The following is a 20,636-nucleotide window of genomic DNA, read 5'->3' as shown; positions in this document are numbered from 1 at the left end:
CAGCATTGTGTACTGCAGCAACCACAGTGCTTTCTTGACGGCAGTTTCCAAACCCACAAATTCTTATCACCTCAATAGACTAGGGCAGCAGACACATGGGAACACCACCACCTGCAAATTGCCCTACAAGTCACTTAGCATCCTGACTTGGAACTATATCACTGTTCCTTCACTGTAGCTGGGTCAAAATCCTGGAACTCTCTCCCTAACAGCACTGTGGGTGTACCTACACCACAGGGTCTGCAGTGGTTCAAGAAGGCAGCTCAACACCACCTTCTCAAGGGCAATTAGGGATGGCCACTAAATGCTGGCTTAGCCAGCAATGCTCACATCCTGTGAAAGAATAGATATTTTTAAAATGGCCGAATTGGGGTGGAGATGAGCTCGGTGACCAATTAGTGGCCCTGAGCGTATCCAGGAAGCACAAGTTGGTGCAGAGCACTAGAAGCAAAGGTAGGCTCGGGAGCCATGATGGGGCCTGCCATTGCCTTGACAAAAAGAGGAGGCAGCATCTCAGAGGGCCAGTAGCCTAATCATGCAGGAAAGTGCCCATGCAGCCAAATGAGATGTATTGCCCACGGTCTGGTGCAAAATAGTCCAGGTCCCGCTACTTTTCACTTCATAAAAGAAGCCTGTCACTCCACCCCTTGAACCCAATGGCTGTACACTAATGTGTTCAGGTTTGTCAAATTCATATTTGAAAATTGGATTCTTGCCCTCCCCGGCCAGTTAACCTCAAGGTCCTTGAGGTGCTTAATAGGCCGTTAATTGGAGGTGAGTGGGTTCCCCGTTTTACCCCATTCTCACCCATCCTTTAACAATTGGAGGGTGTCCCGGAGGCATTGAGATCCAGCTGCACCCTCCAGGAACGCAATTTTTAATCGTGCCTACATCCGTTCTCAATCTTGCTGCCAATTCAAAATCCACCCCGACAATTATATGCAAATCCAAGAACAGAATTTTTAAAACATTTATGTCAGTGTTTATACAGTCAATGGGTTGAGGTCACAGCCACACCGTGTTTACTATTTTCACATTTTAAATAGCTTTACTGGCAACTTTCAGATTAACTTTTTCTCATTTAATTACAAAATGTGTCTTAAAATCACAACATTCAATGAAGAATCTAGGTCTCGAAAGGGCCAATATAGTGAATATCTTATCATGCAAAGTATTTCAGATTTAAAAGTTCAACTATTAGGATAGTGTAATGTTAAGTCAGTATCAGCAATGGCCTCTGCTGTCTCTAGTACAGTGATAGTTATGTTAGTAAGCTGATAGTACCTACCCATCTATGTACAGAATGCAACTTTCAAAATGGGCGTTGAACTGCAGCTACTAAACATTTAGCTATTTAAGTTAGCATGGTTAGTGGTCATGTTGTGATAGGAGTGGGGAAAAGGGGAACCCGCTCCAATTAACGACCCATTAAGCTCCTCGAGGAGCTTGTTAATTGGCTAGGGAGGGCGAGAATATGAATTTGACAAACCTGAACATATTAGTGTACAGCTATTGGGTTGAAAGTACAGTGAGGTGAAAGGTTTTTTGATTTTGTTTTCAAAAGTAAGTTTATTTGGAGAATTGATATGCAAGGTAGTCTTCATCTAGACTTTGAGGTTTACAACTTGTTTGTAAACTGTACAACAGTTAAACCTCTAATCATTTTAAAATCAGAAACATGTAGCTCTCATTTATGGTTGATGTTGATACTGACAGTAACTGCCTCTGTTCTTTTCAGCAAGTGAAGAATGCACTGAAGTATACCCTGGGTTTTGTGTTTGTCTGTTCCATCCTTCTCTTAATTGGGTAAGTTTATTAGAATAAAATAGAAAGTTTTGTGCTGTGTAGAAGTCAATTGCAAGCTAAATATTGTGTTATATTATTTATCCCTGTTTTCCTCACTTTAATAATCTCAGATTTAGTGGTTTAAGGTGTAATTAGATTACAGTTGCAGCATCTGCGCAAAGCAAAACTGTAGCACTTTAATTTTATGTCGTGCCTTTCTCAGGATTGCTCTGCTTCTTTCTTTTTGAAATGGAGACACAGATGCTAACAAATGTGACAGCCAGCTTTCTCACAGAAAGGTTCCATGGACAAACCTAGATATTTTGTTTGTGGTAAATGTTCACTGAGGGAGGTCTGTTGGCCAGGACATTGGGAGAACTCTCTGCTTTTCACACTCTGCTGACTGAACAAGCAGACAAGAATCTTGGTTTCATGCCTGATATGGAAGATAACACCAGCTTTGCACTGGAGCATTAGGTTATGTACTTAAATTCAATGTACAGAGGAAGCAGGGCGGGGCTCAGTGATGGCAAAACACCATGTGACTGCATAATCTGCAAGCCCAAAGCTGAATGAATTTCAAAAATGGGTTTCATCTTAATCATCGATTAAATCCTCTTGTGTGTATTCAAAGGGTAAATGGAATTGAGCTCAGAGGAGGAAAAATGTTTTAGTCAGAGTGGCTTGGGAATATCTAAAGCGGAATGTTCATAGAGGCAGAACATGTCAGTATATGCAAGAGGGAGCTGCATAAATTTTGGTGAAATAAGTGACTGAGGGAATATGAGATAGACAGTATAGCAGTTTTGATTTTTGGGACCTGCCAGTTTCTGGTCCTGTACATTGTTCTTATATCACCGTACTAAAGGATGAGTCAGCAGAAAGGCTTTATCCAGATAAAGTGAGTTTCTTTTCCCGGATGCCGCTGATGCTGCTCAGAAAGAAATACAAGGCGGTAATTAGTTCTCTTCCTCCAGTATCCCATTCTAGCGGAGTGCCTGACCAGTCCTTGGTGCCCTATCTGCAACAATGCAGCTGAGATCAGGGTTTCAGGTGAGAACCTGCCTCAAATATTTGAAACCTAATTATCTATCTTTAGGCTCAAGAGTCCTAGACTTGTCCTACCTCACATTCTTTTTTTTTATTCCTTTTTCACCTGCAGCAATGTTGATTAATGCTGATCTAAGACTATTGTGTTCATACTAGTAGCTGCAGTTGTCTGTTTCCCCCTCCTCCCCCAAGAAGATACAATAAAATTGTTTAAGATGCAATGCTGCAACCCTTTTATTAAAAAGTTTTAACTGAGGTTCATTTATTCATCTACTGACAAATGTATTAGTTTGTTTAACACTAAGTTTGTTACAACCATGAAACTCCAACCATGACAGTTCAATAATATTTATAGGAAATAGCTGTGACAGTTAAGTCGTGAGTAGATGGACAACACCACATTAAATGTCTCAAATATGGACTAGGATTATCTTAACTGGACAATCCTAAATATTGGAACAGAGAAAATTTCATTTGGTGAATGTGAATCTGCAGGATCCAAGAATATAAAACCAAATGATAGTTACTGGCTGCAGAGGTTTGGTCATTTTATCAAAAAATAGAAATGCAGAACATAAAAATTCACCCAAAAAAAGGGCAAAGAGGGGAAAATTGGAAGGGAAGTTAAACAAATCTCATCTGGATGTCACCTTTTTCAGTTATATATTTCTCTGATGAAATTGTGCCATGATTTTGATCCACTAGGACCACTACCCTGGTTCCAGGTTAGAACTTGAATGGATGAATATCCAATAGGTATATGTGTATATATATATTTGGAAAATTGTGGTATATCTTGAGATCATTAGGTTACTCAAGCATGTAATGGTGGAGAATATTCCACTCCACAATGCTGTAGAATGAATATGATCACAATGTATAAAATTGTGCCACATTTTCCAGTTTCTCAAACAGATGGAACATGTCCAGATCCCTGTTAGAGCTTCTGTGCTTAATCACCTTTAATATTGCAACTGCGGTGATGCAAGAACAACATTTTTCTGTCATCCATCTGTTCTTGCAAACCTTGATTAATGGCTGCTGCCAGGTTAAACCCCTCTGTTTAATCTGCATTTTCAGCATACTACATTTATCTTGCAATAACTTTACTTCAGAAACATCTCCGTTTGCTCCACTTGTTGATGCGATATTTAGTCACAATGGCTTATCTGATGGGTGATTGTTGGTGTCATTAGAATCTTTTAATTTTGTCTGCAGTACTTCAGACTGTATTCAACACTGCCTCTGTGCTGCTCCACATGATGGTGAAATGTATATCTCCTATAGCAAGTTTTTCATTGTGGCTGTGTTGCCAAGGGGAAGTATATTGGGTGTTCATTAATAAATCCAATAGGGAATTCAGGAGAAACTTCTTTACCCAGAGTATAGTTAGAAGGTGGAACTCGCTATCACATGGAGAACTTGAGATGAATAGAATAGATGCATTTAAGAAGAAGCTAGATAAGCACATGATCGAGAAAGCAAAGGAAACTATGTTGATAGGATTAAATGAAGGAGGATGCAAATGAGCACAAACACCGTTGTCAATCGGATGGGCTGAGAATCTTGTTTTTGGGCTGTATACTTTACTAATATCAGCTTGAATTCTAGATTACCTGCAATGTTTAAATAATCACTGCTGCCAGCTGAATTGTGCCAGAAGTTATTTCAGGAGATTGAATATAGTATTCTGAAATTTCGAGCACAAATTGATTTTGATGCTAAGAAAGTAGGAACTTAGGAAAGTGAAACTATGACTTGAGCAAATGGTCCTGTGTCATCGGTCTTTCAGTTAAGTGTGGTACTTAAGCAAATTATACTAAAAAAAAATCCAGAATCCAGTAAGTTAAAAGCTCAATTTCAAACCAGTGAAGTATAAGTTGGCAATGTCATGCCCTACAGTTTACAATGTCTACATAACGCAATTACATGATGGATGCATGTGTAGATTACCATTTTGCTCATCCATTCAAAGAGAACAGTCTACAGAAATTTGAGTGTGCTGTCTGAAAAGGGTCTTAGAACAGTAAGCACCTCTAGATTAATATATCTCAAGCCAATGCTCAACATTTACCTTTAAAGTACCCCTTGCGGACCCCTATAATGTTGTTTTTATCGCCTCCTTTTCAAGGTGAAAAGCACAAATTTCTCTGATTTACCTTCAAAAATCAATTCCAATATGTCCTTTTCTGAACTGCCTCCAGGGCTTGAATGTTCTCCTTGTATCCTGTCATGTTTTACGTGACCAAAACTGGACAAAACTCAAGGTTTACTAGCTTAATGCAATAGCCACCTTTACTAATCTCAACTGTATAGCTATGGGAACTTGGACCTATGTGTAAAATGCATGTAAGCAAGAATGTAGTTGAGGCATAGCAGGAATTTTTGAACACCAGTTAGAGAAAGCCGAAAAGGAGAAGAAAAGATTGGTAGTCATCCTGAACTACTTGTGCACATCTCGTTGGCTATAAAGCAGCATGGTAGAGGCTTGGGAGTTAGCCTTTTGGTAAAGTTGATGAAATTTCAGCCTATCTTGCTTTATCTTGTTGCTGCTGCATATGTGCACAAGATACATTCTAACCAATTAAATCTTGTATAAACAAGCAGGGTTAGTCTGTCTTTCGGTCTGTGTGTGATTGGATTAAATTGGATGCACACTATATGCATGCCCTGGTTCCCTTAACCTCTGCCAGTTTACAAGTACATTTTTGGAGAAAAAGGAGTGCCACCAATTTTGGAAGTTACAACCCTGTTAACATGAGGCAGTCATTTGAAGCTCCTCATTTGTGCGCAAAAGCTTACGGTGACTTACAGTTCTTCCACCGCCCCCCTCCCCCATGTCACTTTATGGGTCCAATCTAGAATTCAAGCTGGTATTAGTGACCCACAGTCCTTGGGTAGCGCAGCAGTAATTCTTGCAATCAACGAAATATGGAAAACACCAATACGAAAGTGCACCTTGCTGCATCCATTTAATGTTTGTTATTAATCTTTATAAGAATAATCTTTATAAATATGGAATATTTAATCAAATGGCTTCACCAAAAAGCAGATGTAGCTGCATCCTAGGTGCTTTTCCAACCTCTTTTTAAAAATATGTCTTGTAGTTATCCTTGGAGAATGTCTTGGAGCAAATTGCTTGGGGGATACAGCATCTTTCCTCGACTACTGAATTATTTTGCAAGCTTTTTTGTCATCGTAACCACTGGTGAAAAACTGGAGATGTATGGAGCAATGGATATTTCTTCTTGAAGAATGAATGGATGGACTTCTGCCTCGATGCGGTAGAATCTATAAGCGTAACAACAAGAACTTCCATTTATATAGTGTCTTTTAAGTAAAAGACAAGAAATAAGAGCAGGAGTAGACCATGTAGCTCCTTGAGTCTGCTCCACATCTCAGTATGATCATGGCTGATCTTCTGTCTCAACTTCATTTTCCTGCTCGCTCCCCATATATCTTGATTCCCTGAGAGACCAAACTCTGTTTATTTCATTCTGCGATGGAGCATCCTCAACACTGTCCGGCAGAGAATTGCAAAGGTTCACAACCCTTTGAGTGAAGGACTTTTTTCTTATCTCATTTCTCAGACTGTGCACCTGTGTTCTAGATTCCCAAACAACCTCTCAATGTCTACTCTATCAAAACCATTCAAAATCTTGTATGTTTCAATGAAATCACCTCTCATTCTTCTAAACTCCAGAATATAAGCTTAATTTACTCAGCCTCATGACAGGAGCCGATCTAGTGACCCTTTGCTGTACTGCCTCCGGTGCAAGTAAATCCTTCCATGGATGTGGAGACTATCGCAAGCCAGGAATATTTAATGCAAAGTCCTGCCCCAGGTCTTTGTTATAGTCAGAGCATCATATTTCCACATGGCAATCCGCACCTGTAACCTAACCTTAATTACCATAATGCACATTCACATAATACACAGTAATTTAGACTCCCTTACTCTGAACGTACCTAATAACTTACTATTTCCTAGTATTGTCTGTCTCCCCCAGTATCCTGTGCACCTTGGCATTCCTTTCTGAAGTTACTTCCTCGTTCCCATGCCCCTGTTCAGTTAGCTTAAGCACTACCCAGCAGCACTAGCAAATTATCCCACAAGGAAATCAGTCCTGACTCTGTTTAGCTGCAACCTGTCTGGCCTATTCAGGTCTCATCTCCCCAGAGCTGGTTTCAATGTCCATAGAAACTTGGAAAATAGGAGCAGGCGTAAGCCATTCAGCCCCTCGAGCCTGCTCTACCATTCAAAATGATCATGGCTGATGCTCTATGTTAACGTCATACCCCCATTCTCTCCCCATACCCATACCCCTTGATGCCTTTAGTGGCTAGAAATCTATTTCCTCATCAAATATATTAGTGACTTAGCCCCCACAGCCTTCTATGTTGAGAATTCCACAAGCTTTACACCATCTGAGTGAAGAAATTTCTCCTCAGCCCAGTCCTAAATAGCCAACCCCATATCCTGAGACTGTGACCCCTTGTTCTTTATCCCCCTCAGCCAGGGGAAACATCATCCCTGCACCTAGTCTATCCAGCCCTGTCAGAATTTAATTAATTTCAATGAGATCCCCTCTCATTATTCTTCTAAACAAATACAGGCCTAGCCGACTCAAGCTCCTCATAAGACAATCCTGCCATCCCATGAATCAGTCTGGTGAGCCTTCGCTGCACTTCCCCTATGGCAAGTATATCCTTTCTTAGGTAAGGAGACCAAACTGCACACACTACTCCAGGTGTGGTCTCACCAAGGACAGACCTGTACAGCTGCAAGGACACCCAGGTTACTTTGTACATCAATATTTCCCAACTTATCACTATTTAAATAATACTCTGCTATTGTTTTTCCTACCAAAGTGGATAACTTCTCACTTAATCCATGTTACACTTCATCTGCCATGCACTTGCTCACTCAGTCAACTTGTCTAAATCACCTCACCACTCGCATTCCCAGCTAGTTTTGTGTCATAAGCAAACTTGGAAATATTACATTTGGTTACCTCAGCCAGATCATTGATACATATTGTGAATAGCTGGAGCCCAAACACTGATCCCTGTGGCACCCCACTAGTTACTGCCTGCCACTCTGAAAAAGACCCATTTATTCCTACTTTGTTTCCTGTCTGCTAACCAATTCTCAATCCATGCCAATATATTACCCCCAATCCCATACGCTTTAATTTTGCACATTAACCTCTTAGGTGGTACTTTATCCAAAGCTTTCTGAAAATCCAAATACACCACATCCACAGGTTCTCTCTTATCTATTCTACTGGATAAGTCCTCAAAAAACTCCAGTAAGTTTGTCAATCATAATTTTCCTTCCATACATCCATGTTGAGTTTGCCTAATCCTGTTAATATTTTCCAAGTGCCCTGTTATCACATCCTTTATAATAGACTAATATTTTCCTTACTACTAATATTAGGCTAACCAGTCTGTAATTCCCTGTTTTCTCCCTTCCTCCTTTTAAATTGTGTAGTTATATTTGCCACCCTCCAATCTGCAAGGACTGTTCCGGAATCTACTGAATATTGGAAGATGACAACCAAAGCACTCACTAGTTCCAATGACCACCACCTTTAGTAGCCTAGGAAGTAGAATATCAGGCCCTAGGAATTTATTGGCTTTCAGTCCCATTTATTTATCCAGCACTATTATTTAAATAATACTAATTTCCTTCAACTCTTCCTTCTCACTAGACCCTTGTAGTTCTGGGAAGTTATTTGTGTGAAGACTGAACTAAAGTAATTGTTTAAGTTCCTCGTTTTCCATTATAAATTCGCCCATTGCGGACTGTTAAGGGACCTACATTTGTCTTCACTAGTCTTTTTCTCCTTACATACTTATAGAATCTTTTACAGTCTGCTTTTATGTTCCTTGCAAATTTACTCTTATACTCTCTTTTTCTCCTCTTAATCAATCTCTTGGTCCTCCTTTGCTGAATTCTAAACTGCTCCCAATCCTCAAGCTTGCTACTTTTTCTAGTAACTTTATATGACTCCTCTTTGGATCTAAAGCTATCCTTAATTTCATTTGTTAATCATGGTTGGGCCGCTTTTCCTGTTGTATTTTAGCACCAGAAAGGAATGTATAATTGTTGCAATGCCTGCATTTATTCGTTAGAGATTAGCTATTGCCTATCCACAGTCATGCCTTTTAATGAAGTTCCCCAATCTATTGTAGCTAACTCACCCCTCACACCTTCGTAGTTCCCTTTGTTTAGATTTAGGGCCGTAGTTTCAGATTGGTCGACTTTACTTTCGATCCTAATGAAGATTTGTATCATGTTATGGTCACTGTTCCCTAAAGGGCCCCCGCAAAATAAATTATTAATTAACCCCTTCTCATTGCACAATACCAAATCTAGGATAGCCTGTTCCCTAACTGGTTCTTCAATGTACTGGTCTAAAAAAACCATCTTGCGCACACTCCAGGAATTCATCCGCCACAGTATTATTGCTGATTTGGTTTCCCCAGTCTATACGTAGATTAAAGTCACCCACGATTACTGTAGTAGCTTTGTTACATGCATTTCTAATTTCCTGTTTAATGCTGTCCCCCACCTTACCACTTTTTTGTTTGGTGGCCTATGGACAACTCCCACCAATGTGTTCTGCGCCTTGTTGCTTCTCAGCTCCACCGAGACTGAATCCACATCTTGATGTTCTGAGCCAATATCCTTTCTCTCTATTGCACTGTTGGCATCTTTTGCCAACAACGCCTCCCCACCTCCGTCTCCTTTTGCCTGTCCTTCCTAAATATTGAATACCCTTGGATATTCAGTTTCCAGCCATGCTTACCCTGCAGTCCTATCTCCGTAATCGCAATCATATATACTCATTTACATTTATTTGTGCTGTTAATTCATATACCTTATTGTGAATCCTCCTGCATTCAGACATAGCGCCTTTAGAGTTGTCATTTTAACATTTTTACACATCTTTTTTGTTATTAAGGCCCCATATGCTGCTAGCCCTTCTTTCCCCTGCCTTCCACTTTTGCTTTTTACTTTTCTATCTTTCGTTTCTATCTTTGTTTCCTGTCTTGTGTCTCCCCACTCAGGTTCCCATCCTCCTGCCACTCTAGCTTAAACCCTCCCTCACAGTACCAGGGAATACCCCCACGAGGATATGAGTCCCGCTCCTGCTGGAGTGCAACTTGTTCAGCTTGTATAGGCCCCAGGAATCTAAAACCTTCCCTCCTGCACCCTCTATTCAGCCATGCATTCATCTACTCTATCTTTCTATTTCTGTACTCAGCTGTGAGTGGTACTGGAAGTAATCCAGAGGTTGCTGGCTTAGGTTGTAATCTAGAAGTTATTATCTTTGTGCTTTTGCTTTTTAATTCAGCCCCTCGTTCACATTCCTTTAACAGAAACACTTTTTCAGCTCTGCCTATGTTATTGGTACCCACATTGACCACACCAACTGGATGTTTCCCCGCCCACACCCAAGTTGCTCTTAAACCTGGCACTGGGAGACAACTCTGTCTTTGGGATCCACGCTCTCAGCTGCAGAGAACAGCATTTATTGTTACAAATACAAAGTTCATAAGATTATGTTTTGGGACTGTCTCCTTCGTTGGTAAAATGTAATCATGAAGGGGGTCACCTGAACTGCACTGAATTCTGCCCAACAAGAAGCCTTGGTGGCTTGGTTGCTATGGGGACAAGAGGGGCCCAACTCAAAGAGACTTGCTTAGGAGGTGCAAATGTTCACACCTATAGACAATGGCAAAAGCCTCTGGACTGACTGTGGTAACCTGTTAATCTCCAAGGCTCATAGGGAGGCGTTAGGAATGTCAGGTTTTATAAACGGTTATACTTTAAACTGGGTGATTCCAATACAGAATGGATTTGGAGATTTAGAAGACAGCTAATTAACTTTTCTGCCTGGATACAAGGCCCATGTGATTCACATTGCCATAGTAATGAGCTTTGAGAGGGAATGGCACACAGAAAGCCATTGTGGTATTGTATTACAGTTTTGCTAAAATATCCCTGAAACTCAGACACAAGTCAGTCTGCAAGAATCTGAGAGAGATGGACAGAGCAGGGAAATAGAGGCAGTCTGTCCTGCGCTCAGACAAGCTGCCACCTTCATGCTATTTACCTTGTGCCCCTTCAAAACCTCCTGTATTTATGGTAGCTGAAATTCCAGTGATCTGAGTCAGGTGCTGCCAACCAAGGAACCAGTTCTAACTAGCTGCCTAATTAACTAACTCTGCAGCTGCCTCTCAGTAGGGATCTTGTTTATCATTGGCCAAGAGAGAAAAAAACTACAATTTACCATTACGGCTGCCCCTTGGGATAACTACAGACACGAAAGACCATTTGGCCCATCTTAATTCATGCGTGCAGAAAGTTAGAGGTTCGTGGCATGTAGCCTCCTTGTTGAACTTTTCTAGGGCTTTTTCTTTAAGTATTCGATCTGAAATTATTCATACATTGATTACAAAAAGATAACGTTCAGATATCATTCCTAAAATTTTCTTTGAAGTTGGAATCATTACTCTCTTGTTATATCCTTGTCATTTAATGTAAAATAATATTCTAGGTTTACTTCTTCCAGCCCATTAGACAATTAATTTGCCACAATCTGTGGTTTGAATTTAATTTTTTTTTTAGAAAAACTACCTTTGTCGATCAGGCTGAGCTGTTAACCAGGTGCAAATTTCCTTCATTAATTGCTGCTTAATTAACTCGCCACCTGAGAATCAAGCATACCTTTTCTCTTTCTGTAGCAGACCAGTAGTTATGTTTATTTTAAAAGGCAATTTCTTATCGAAATTTCTAATTAAAGTTTTAAATTATCTTCAAACCTGCGTTGAAGGGAATGATTTTCGAACCTGCATAGTTTGCATTATTTTAGATTATTTTTAACTTGTACTGGTGGAGTTAGTAGGACTTGGCAATCTGTTGCAAAGCAACAGATCTCTTCTAAGTTTTCTCTAAACCTGTTTATAAACAGTTTTAAAGTGTGTTATCAAAAGCCACCTTTATATGGCATTAAAATCTTTCACATAAAAGTAATTAAGGTTACACATCTGTGTAGTGAATTCACAATTTACTATGATCTCATATTCGGAAATCCTGGCAATGCAAGCCAGGTACATCTGAAAAGTAAAGGTTAGAGCTTTAAAATTGACAAAGGTTCACATCCAACATCCAGATCTCTCTATTTCTAGTATTTTCTTGCTAGTATTTGTTTCCTAGCAGTGGTAGGTTTCCCCAACATCCCCCAAATATTTTCATTTGTTTCAATCTTTGCCATTCACTTGTAGGGCTCTCATGCTTGGCTTCATGACCACTGCTGCGTTGAATTTAGCTTCAAAGCTGTTTTGAAGCTCTTAGATCATATGAATCTGTTGGCTTACTACATACTTGTGTTACTTTCTAACAATCTATAACTTGGGTCTTGTGTCTTTCCGTTCGCACTTCTAGCTTGACGGGCATCCATTAGCGAGAATTGGCATAAATCAAAAGCCTCATAGCAAATTAAATCTTTGATTGGAAGATTCTAGTGTTCATCCCAATTAGATTAAAAAGTAGGATTTGTGGATTTAGCTTTTCTCTAATTCAGGAAAGACTTTGCTAAACTAGTACGCCTTTCCCTAGTGCTGCTTTCCAATGATGATAATTGCTGTGAAGTTCAGGGAGTTACAATTGCGGATGACTATCCTCAAGGACAACTAGAGTATTGCGTGCAATTCTGGCCACCACATTACAGCAAGGACATAATAGCTCTGGAGAGAATGCAGAGGGGGCTTACAAGAATGTTGCCAGGGTTAGAAAAGTGTAGCTACAAGGAAAGATTGGATAGGTTGGGGTTATTTTCCTTAGAACAAAGAAGGCTGAGAGGTGACTTGTTTGAGGTGTGCAAAATTATGAGGGGAATAGATGGAGTGGACAGGATAAAATTGTTTCCCTTGGTGCAGAATTCTAGAACCAGGAGACATAGATTCAGGATAAGTGGCAGAAGGTGTAGGATGGACATGACGAAGAACTTCTTTTACACGCAGGGTAGTGGGTGTCTGGAATTCGCTGCTCGAGTTGGTGGTAGAGGCAGAAATTCTAAACTCTTTTAAAACGTACCTGGATCTGCACCTTAAGTGCTGTAAGCTGCAGGGCTATGGGCAGGGTGCAGAAAGGTGGGGTTAGAAAGGGCACCTGGGTGTCCTCGGGCTGGCATGGATAAGATGGGCCGAATGGCCTCCTGTGTTGTAACTTTCCTATGGTTCTATGTAAAAACTGTTGACGAAAATATGCTGGGTAAAGAGATTTTGAAGGGGCAAAGTGCTTTCCCAGCCTTGGCCCCAGCTAAAGATGGGGATAAATTTATAGATATGACGTTGACTTTTAAACAAATATTTATTTCTTGCAGAATTAGTCCAAAATGATTCTTAGCTCCCAAGTCTTTACTTCTGTTCTTTTCCTTTCTCAGCCTGGTAACTTCTAACCCAGAACTGCCCTTCAAGGTGAGATTATTATTGGAGATCAACCCTCTCACACAAGCTAGGCAAATCTTCGTTTTAACTCCTCATGAATTTGGTCTTTTCAGTGGAGCATGAGCTTCCACCGGCATTCAGGCACAATGAATCATAGAGACTTCTGGCCTCGAGCTGATCTCTCTCTCTTAGACCCTGGCAGACACCTGTCAGTGATATTCAGTGATAATTTAGGAAAGCCTGAATTGGATATCACAGTGCCTTCCTCTGTATCCTTTCCATTACCACGACAACATGAATCAAAAGGGCCGCATATCCAGCTAGAGGTGCTAATTAGATATCCTTGAGAGCCCATCATGGAACTAAATGGACAGATTAAAGTACAACTGTTTACAACCTGGCATTCTAAACATTTTTCTGGGACTTTGGAGACTCTCAGTCCCTCCATTTTCTGCACACGGGCTGCTGCTATTGTCTCCAAGTGTAAATACCTTGCATCCTCTTCCCAGTCAAACAATCCAGGCGCCTTTAATCTTTAACAATCAAACCACTCAGACAGACTTCAGAAAAGGTCATGTGACCCCCTCTATTTTACCCTAAATTTAAAGACACTGTTCCAAAGCATAATCTTATAAAGTTCATAATTGTAATAAATGATCCTAGCTTTATAAATAAAAGCATAATAGCACTAAATTATCTGTATGACTACAGCTAGAATAGTGGTCCAGTTTCAGATACTTTAGGCAAAATGCCTAGAATATGGGGAGCATGCAGAAGAAATTCAGGAGAATATGCCAAGGATGAGGGGCTTTTGTGCTGAATTCCTAGAGAAGCTGGGGCACTTCTCATAACAGCTGAGAAAGATAAGAGCAGATCTGGTGCAGGTTTCCAAACTTACGAGGAGTCTTGACAAGGCACATTGTGAACTGGGTAGTGAGCTGGTCGTTAGAAGGGCATGGATTCAAGATTATCATCAACATAAGAGGTTATGAGTATTTTTATGTAGAGGATTATTAAGATGTGGAACCCTCTACCAAAAACAGTGGAAGCAGGCATCATAACTTTTAAGAGGGAAATGGATAAATATTTGAAAAAGGAAACGAAAACTGATCAATGGTCAAAAAATTGGGCTATGTGGATAGTTCTTTCACAAAGCAGGCACAGAAATAATGAACTTAAGGGCTTCCTTCTGTTTGTATAATTCTGTCATGTAAACAGTTGGTATGACTTTCTCAGCAGTTAACTTTGGAGCCAAACCCATTTTCTACTTCATCTGTCTTTTTAATTGGCTATTAGTTAGATATTCTAGATTGAATAATTGAATAGTACAACACAGGAGGCTATTTGATCTATTGAGTCAGCGCGGGCTCATTTGAAGAGCTGCCTAGTTAGTCCCACTCCCCTGTTTTTTCCCATACCCTTGCAATTTTTTCTCCTTCAATCATTTATCCATTAAAGGCTACCATTGAATCGTATCAACAGCCTGACCAGGCATTGTATTCAACTGGTAACTCATTGCAAAAAAGTATTTCCCTTATATCCCCTCTGGTTCTTTTGCCAGTCACCTTAAATCTGTGTCCTCTGCCTAATGACCCTTGTTAGGCTTGTATTTATATTGGGAAAGGGTGGAGTATGTTTCAATTTCTCCTTTCCTGTAAGTATGCTGAATTGTGTCTTCTGATGAATGCAGTAATGCAGAGTGGAGTTTGAATTTTTCTTGGTAGAGGCGATGTTATTCTCAAGTCATCAACTCTTTTTTTCAAAAGAAAAGCCCTTGACCCCTCCTTCATTGCCATCTACTTCCCCATCTCTAACCTCCCTTTCCTCTTCAATGTTCTTGAACACACCATCATCTCCCTAATCTTGCCCAGGATTGTTTGAATCGAGGTTCCAATCAGTTTTCTGGCCCATCACATTATCAAAATGACTCTTATCAAAGTCACAAATGACATTGTATGTGACTGTGACAATAGTAAACTATCTGCCATTGTCCTTTTCAATCTGTTTGTAACCTTGAGCCTTGACATGGTTGATCATGCCATCCTTCTGTGTTTTCCACCAACTGGATGGAACTGCACTATCCTGGTTCCATGTTTATCTATCTGGCCATAGCCAGAGAATCACAAGCAATGGCTTCTCTTTCTGCTCCTACAGCACTAACAAGACGTTATTTATCGTCGATGATTGTTCTAATTGATCCATTTTTATAGAAGGAAAAGACTCCAGGTTGTATCTTTTTGTGTACCAGTGAAATCACAGGCATGGGGGAAAGAGGGACTGTTTTTTGAACTATTAATTGTATCTCAAACTACTGCCATATAGTGTTTTCTATCTAATAAATCAGTCCTATTTTAGGAACTGTAGGACTGGAGCATGAGGTAATTACTTATCGTATTTTGTCATGCCATTTGTTATTTTTAAGGTAAAGAAATGTCACAGTCCAGTACCACTTCACTGTACGTCTCTGGACAATACATAGCAGGTGTGGAGCATAAGGGTAGTGGCTTCACTGTGCCAGTTTCTGTGATTATAAAAGGATTCATGCTGTGAATGCACAGATGTCCTTTTAAATGAAGATTCCAAGGGTACAGAATCTTATTTTTTAAATTATTAAAATGCCAAACATCCTTAAGTCTGTATAAAACGTGATTTCAAAGTTTATTTTTATTTTCTTTTTGGAGTAGAGATCATGCTTTTACCAATTTATTTTTTTTCAATCTCTCACATATTAGTGCCACACATCATGCAGTGGCCTCGAGAGTGACCAGAATTTAAGTCTGATCTGTTTCAGTGCCTTTGGATATGCAACCACAAACATATCATGAGCGTGCATTTAACATTAATATGTCACAGTAAACTTCTGTGCTTTTTATTCAGCAACATGTTCATTTTAAACTACTGACTTTGAGTGGAAAAAATGGCTTTTAACCTTAGACACTAAAATGTCCAAAACATATGTTGCCATTTCAATTTTTTTTAATAATCCATTCATGAAATGTTAGCATTGCTGGCAAGGCCTGCATTCATTGCCCTTGAGAAGGTGGTGGGTGAGCCCTTTTCTTGAACTGCAGTCCGCTTGGTGAAGGTACACTCACACTGCTGTTAGAAAGGGAAGTCTGCACACAGTTTGACCTGAATTTAAATTTTAGAAGTGCTTAATAGGCTATAATTGCTTTTGGACACCCTGAAGTCATGCTATATAATTGCAAGCTCTTTATAATATAGAATTTGCGTTAGTAAAATTTCTGTAGTTATGGTATATTCCTTAAGGATGGATTAACACGATGAAAAACCCTAAGCATAGCAAATAGCAAATAATTGCCACGTTTAATCAGTTGCAGGGTTAATAGATTGTATGGAACAAGTTTCTGAATTGTGTCATTCAAGTCTCTATTTCACAAGATCACAAGGTAAATGCAGACGATGAATGCCATTTGCATCAAAAAGTGCTCACACCATAAATGATTGGTGCTAAACCTAATATATTGCATTTTGTAGTGAAGTAGATGATGAATTGGACTTGCTATTTAGTCATGGCTATTTCTGAAATTGGATGAGATGATATTCAATAACGTGACAAAATTCCCATTAGATGGGTGCTACCTTGAAGATATTAATGTTTATATGATTATGTATTAAATTTTTACAATGTTCAACATGTGAATGTGCATTTTTATAAAAATAATTGAGGAGGGAGTGCTACTGTTGAGCCAAAACTGACTAAATTTTAATCAGTTTCCATGGGCCATTTGTTGAGGTTAGAGCTTTAATTAGGCAGAAAGGAAATGTGACATTTGCAAAAATAACCAAAGGATGGATTGGACAGGTTAGGTGAATGGGCCAAAATTCGGCAGATGGAGTTTAATATGGTTAAGTGCGACGTTATCCATTTTGGTCAGAAGAATAAAAAGGCGACTTATTATTTAACTGGAGAGAAACTTCAGAATGCTTCAGTGCAGAGGGATCTGGGTGTCCTCCTGCATGAATCACTGAAAGCAAGTATGCGGATACAGCAGGTATTAAAGAAGGCAAATGGAATTTTGGCATTTATTGCCAAAGGAATAGAGTATAAAAATAGGGAAATGTTGTTGCAACTGTACAAGGCATTGGTGAGACTGCACCTGGAGTACTGTACACAGCTTTGGTCCCCTTGAAGGATGTAGTTGCACTGGTGGTTCAGAGGAGGTTCATTAGATTGATTCCAGAGATGTGGAGCTTGTCTTATGAGGAGAGATTGAGCAGTTTAGGCCTATACTCGCTAGAGTTTAGAAGGATGAGAGGAGATCTAATTGAGGTATATAAGATGCTAAAGGAGATAGACAAAGTAGACGTGGAGCAGATGTTTCCCCTTCTGAGGCATTCTCGAATGAAAGGCCATAGTTTTAGGCTTTAAGTCAGGGATGAGGAAGAATTATTTTTCTCAAAGGGTCATGAATCTGTGGAATTCATTACCTCAGAGTGCAGTGGATGCAGGACGCTGAATAAATTTAAGGAGGAGATAGACAGATTTTTAATTAGTAATGGGTTGAAAGGTTATGGGGTGAGGGCAGGAAATTGGAGTTGAGGTCAAAATGAGGTCAGCCATGGTTGTATTGAATGGCGGCGCAGTTTCGAAGGGCTGAATTGCCTACACCTGCTCCTACTTGTTATGTTCTTATGAAAAGAAAACCTAAATGTTGGCGGAGGTGACTGAGCTTTGCCTTGCTGGAGGCAGGACCCTTGTAGACTGGCAGGGGTTGCTTTGTTACCAGAAGACCTGTGAATGGAACTGAAGATTGTAGGATGGTCATTGAATGGCCTCAGTTTTGACCTCAACATTGAGTCCAGACCCCATGAAGTCTCATGGCATTAGATCAAACATGAGCAAGAAACCTCCTGTTGATTACCACTTACCACTCACCCTCAGCTGGTGAATTAGTATTACTCTTTGTTGAACAACACTTGGAAGGAAGCCACAGAATGTACTCTGGGTAGGGTCTTTAATGTCAGTCACCAAGAGTGACCCGGTAGCACCACTACTGACAGAGCTAGCTGAGTCCTGATGGACAAAGACTGGACCTGTGGCACGTGTTGAGGGAGTCAACAAGAGGGAAAAGCTACTCTTACCTACTTACATCCTCACCAATCTACCTGCAGATGCATCTATCTGTGACAATATTGGTAGTCCGGTCTTGGCACTGAGGTTACTTACCATTCATTATGCTCTGTGGCACTACCACCATGCTTTTTTAAAAAGTTTATCCTTTCATGAGATGTATGCATCACTGGCTAGGCCAGCATTTATCACCTTTGGGAAGGTGGTGGTGAGCTGCTGCCTTGAACCACTGCAGTCTGCGTGATGCAGGTATGCCCACAATGCTGTTAGGGAGGGAGTTCCAGGATTTTAACCCAGGAACAGTGAAGGAATAGCGATATAGTTCCAAGTCAGGATGCTGAGTGGCTTGGAGAGGAACTTGCAGCTGGCAGTGTTCCCATGCATCTACTGTCCTTATCCTTCTAGGTAGTGGAAGTCATAGGTTTGGAATGTGCTGTCAAAGAAACTTTGGTGCATTGCTGCAGTGCATCTTAAAGATAGTACACACTGCGCACTAAAGTGTATTTAGATACAGATGTGACAATTGATTCAATCAACAGCCGCCTGACTCGGTGCTTACAACGGCTTGGAAATTCTGTCCTTGGGATCCATTACATTTTATTGTCGCTACAACAACTCAACCTGGTCACCGCAGATATTTTATGTTGTGGGCACCACTGGTCCAGTGATCAAAGGCCTCCCAGTGTGCAAGGGTAGGCAGGAATGTGAAGTTGATAAAATTAGATCAGCCATTATTTTATTGAATGGTGGAACAAGCTCGAGGGCCGATTGGCCTACTCCTCCTAACACATAAGTTCATATGACAGGTTTTGGTTTACATCGGGGCATGGATTGCACCATTATCTGAAGAGTTGTTCATGGAACTGATCAACACAACCATCAATGAACATGCCCATTTCTCATCTTACGACGGAGGGCGATCATTGGAGCAGCTGAAGACGGCTGGACCGAAAACATTGCCTTGAGGAACTTTTGAAGTTATGTCCTTGGATTGAGATAAATGGCTTCCAACAGCTACAACCATCTTCCTTTGTGTTAGATATGATTGAAGTCAGCAGAGAGTTTTCTGTCTGATTCCTATTGACTTAAATTTTGCTAGGGTTCCTTCACACCATGCTCTGTCAAATGATGCCATGATGTCAAGAACAGTCACTCTCATCTCAACTGTGGAATTCAGCTCTTGTGTCAATGCTTGAACCAAGGCTGTAATGAGGTCTGCAGCTATGTAGTCCTGTCGGAAATTAATGTAATACATTAGATTTCAATAGGAACACAATGTAAAACAGCAAATTAGTGAATTCCTCTTTGTCCTCAATGCTTAGAAAATTCAATAGATGACATTTTGACAAATTCAAATAGATATTTTGTGACTTAAAATGGCAAGTTACTCTGCAGTCATTATAAGGCCATAAAACAAAACAGGCTTATTAGTTTAGATAAAAATAATTATTTTTTCCAAGTCAAGCCTTTTCATTTCCTAGAAATAAAATTTGAAAAAAATGCCATATAAATCTTAATGCCAAAGAACTGTTGCTGAGTAATTAGTTCCTGTCATTTCTTTGCACCAGTAAATTATCATTTTCATAAAAGACCATTTAAGATGCAAATCATTGAATTCATGAAATTGAAAAGATCTAAAATAAATTTTAATTCCATAATCCATACCATTTTGGGCCACTTTTATTTGTTATAGAATTGCAATTTCCCATTGAGCACTTAAAGGTACCAAGAAATTCAACACAATAACAGCATGTTGAAATATAAATAAGATATGTATCAACTAATAGTTCACATTGAAATCTGTGCAGATATACTGTGCTATCTTTTAAAAAAAATGTTTTTATATTGCAGTGCTTTTGTTCCTTTGAATATCCCAGCGAATCAGAACTCCACGGAATGGGAAAAGGTGAAGCTTTTATTTGAGGAGCTAGGAAGCAGCCGTAAGTAGAAAAGTGATTTTGTATTGCCGAATAGATGGAATTAGTGTAATTATTTGGGAGGAAATAGGGGGAGGTTCTAAATATTGTATAATTAAAGATTTTACTAACCATTAGCAAATCCTAACTACCTCCAGATTGCCTTATTAAATAGTCGTAGAAAACAACACAGCAAATTGCAGTTGATTGCGGAACATTTTAACTTATGCCTTCTTATTGGATACATAAATAATAGGGGATGCAGCATTTCATCAATCACTAATTCTCCTTAAAAACACCTAACCTGGAGTGGGATCTGTAACAAG

The 20,636-nt window shown here is 39.8% G+C and overlaps 1 protein-coding gene across 2 annotated transcripts in view; it reads left to right on the top strand.

Annotated features, from left to right (window-relative positions):
- lmbrd1 (LMBR1 domain containing 1) overlaps positions 1-20,636 on the top strand; it is a 230,268-nt gene that overhangs the window by 79,876 nt on the left and 129,756 nt on the right. For both annotated transcript variants that reach the window (XM_041188279.1, XM_041188277.1), the window contains exons 5-6: positions 1,739-1,806; positions 20,246-20,334. In XM_041188279.1, coding sequence (XP_041044213.1) covers positions 1,739-1,806; positions 20,246-20,334 — 157 coding nt within the window. The remainder of the gene's footprint in view (positions 1-1,738; positions 1,807-20,245; positions 20,335-20,636) is intronic.

Source organism: Carcharodon carcharias, chromosome 5, assembly GCF_017639515.1.
Source record: "Carcharodon carcharias isolate sCarCar2 chromosome 5, sCarCar2.pri, whole genome shotgun sequence".
NCBI classification, from domain to species: Eukaryota; Metazoa; Chordata; class Chondrichthyes; order Lamniformes; family Lamnidae; genus Carcharodon; species Carcharodon carcharias.
The sequence above is the reverse complement of the archived record's forward strand: the minus strand, read 5'-3'. Positions and strand labels throughout refer to the sequence as shown.